The following is a 1,680-nucleotide window of genomic DNA, read 5'->3' as shown; positions in this document are numbered from 1 at the left end:
ATTTCTAAAAAACAAATTTGGAAGAACTCAAAAAAAACTCACCTTGAGATAAGAGTTTTAAAATATCATGTAATAGGACCTAGAGTTTGCTAGAGTTACATCGAAAAATGACTTAAGACTAAGTAACACGTCAAATATGTCAACAATGACAAAACACATAACCTATCATACAAGACTGCCGGCTCCAAGGTACAGTATTATCACAAAATTAAACGTACATGATCTGCAAGTAATAATTTTTTGGTCATTCCTAAACAGATTGCAACTTTCAATTGAGAAAGTGGCACACTACCCTTCAGTATTCGTCCCACTTTTCACAAAAATGACCTACCTTAACGTATGTGTTCCTACAGTTCCATTCGGTCTCTCTATCCAAGAGATTAAACTTCTACTGAGGCAAAAAATAAAAATAAACAAACACTAGTAAGATAATGTTTCAGTAAAACCGCAGATGAAAATTTGTCAAACTGCCTCAGCATTAAAAATCATGTAACCGATCCACTCAAAATTGGTTAAAAATCCTGATCCACATGATACCTGATCAAACCCATCCCATGTCATACATCAAGTGGTACCAACTGAATATTGGCAGTTTCAGTGTAGTGAAGGGAGATTTTCTTCTGGATCCCATCTGATTCTCTTAATGCCAAGAGGCACAAAATTTATGTAATTTTTAAACAAGAAATGATCGAATTGTCAGCCAAGGACAGTCTGGAAATTATGTTTCGGTAGTTGGGCATAGCCAACTTGAAATGAAATAGTCGGGGCTGAAGTTGTGAATGCTTACAGTTTATTTTCCATGCAATGGCAAGGAGGGCTAAAATAATTTCTGTCAACTGATAAATTAGGAACAGAAAAACTGTGTGTGTATCCAATGAAGTGTTTTATGATGTGAAAATAGGATGAAGAGAAGTACAAAAATATAATTCACAGACATTTTATTGCATGTCAATGACCTCAGACATAAAAAGACATAAAAAATCAATAATGGAACAAATGCACTATAGGCTCAGAGAACCATAGAATCATAATATCACAAAAGAAATTCAGATATGACCAGAAAACAAAAATAAATGAGTTGCCTCAATAGTAGAATGAAGGACTAGAGAGAAAGCAATCATCCACTAATGGTCAAGATACAAAGGCACAGGTGTAGTCAATAGGAATGCCAACATACAAGTAAATTTACTGCCCACCGCGCAAACGCAAGACAAGATGTAAAGTGGACTCCTTCTGGATATTGTAGTCAGACAAGGTGCGACCATCTTCAAGCTGCTTGCCAGCAAAGATCAAACGCTGCTGATCTGGGGGGATGCCTTCTTTGTCTTGGATTTTGGCCTTTACGTTCTCAATAGAATCAGAGGGTTCAACTTCCAGAGTAATGGTCTTGCCAGTGAGTGTCTTGACAAAGATCTGCATTCCACCACGCAGACGGAGGACAAGATGGAGGGTGGATTCCTTCTGAATATTGTAGTCAGACAAAGTACGGCCATCTTCAAGCTGCTTACCGGCAAAGATCAATCTCTGCTGGTCTGGGGGGATGCCCTCTTTATCCTGGATCTTAGCCTTGACGTTCTCGATGGAATCCGAGGGCTCAACCTCCAGAGTGATGGTCTTGCCTGTCAGGGTCTTCACGAAGATCTGCATACCACCACGCAGACGGAGAACAAGATGGAGGGT

At 39.0% G+C, this 1,680-nt stretch overlaps 1 protein-coding gene across 1 annotated transcript; it reads right to left on the bottom strand.

The window, feature by feature from the left end:
• Window positions 1–921: 921 nt before the first annotated feature.
• LOC127749288 (polyubiquitin) lies at window positions 922–1,674 on the bottom strand. The gene has a single exon (XM_052266823.1). It carries the CDS (start codon window positions 1,645–1,647, stop codon window positions 1,186–1,188), a length of 462 nt encoding a protein of 153 aa, XP_052122783.1. The 5' UTR covers window positions 1,648–1,674; the 3' UTR covers window positions 922–1,185.
• Window positions 1,675–1,680: the final 6 nt, after the last annotated feature.

The sequence above is a fragment of the Frankliniella occidentalis genome, unplaced genomic scaffold (genome assembly GCF_000697945.3).
Source record: "Frankliniella occidentalis isolate FOCC.00 unplaced genomic scaffold, Focc_3.1 Scaffold43, whole genome shotgun sequence".
Taxonomy (NCBI): Eukaryota; Metazoa; Arthropoda; class Insecta; order Thysanoptera; family Thripidae; genus Frankliniella; species Frankliniella occidentalis.
The sequence above is the reverse complement of the archived record's forward strand: the minus strand, read 5'-3'. Positions and strand labels throughout refer to the sequence as shown.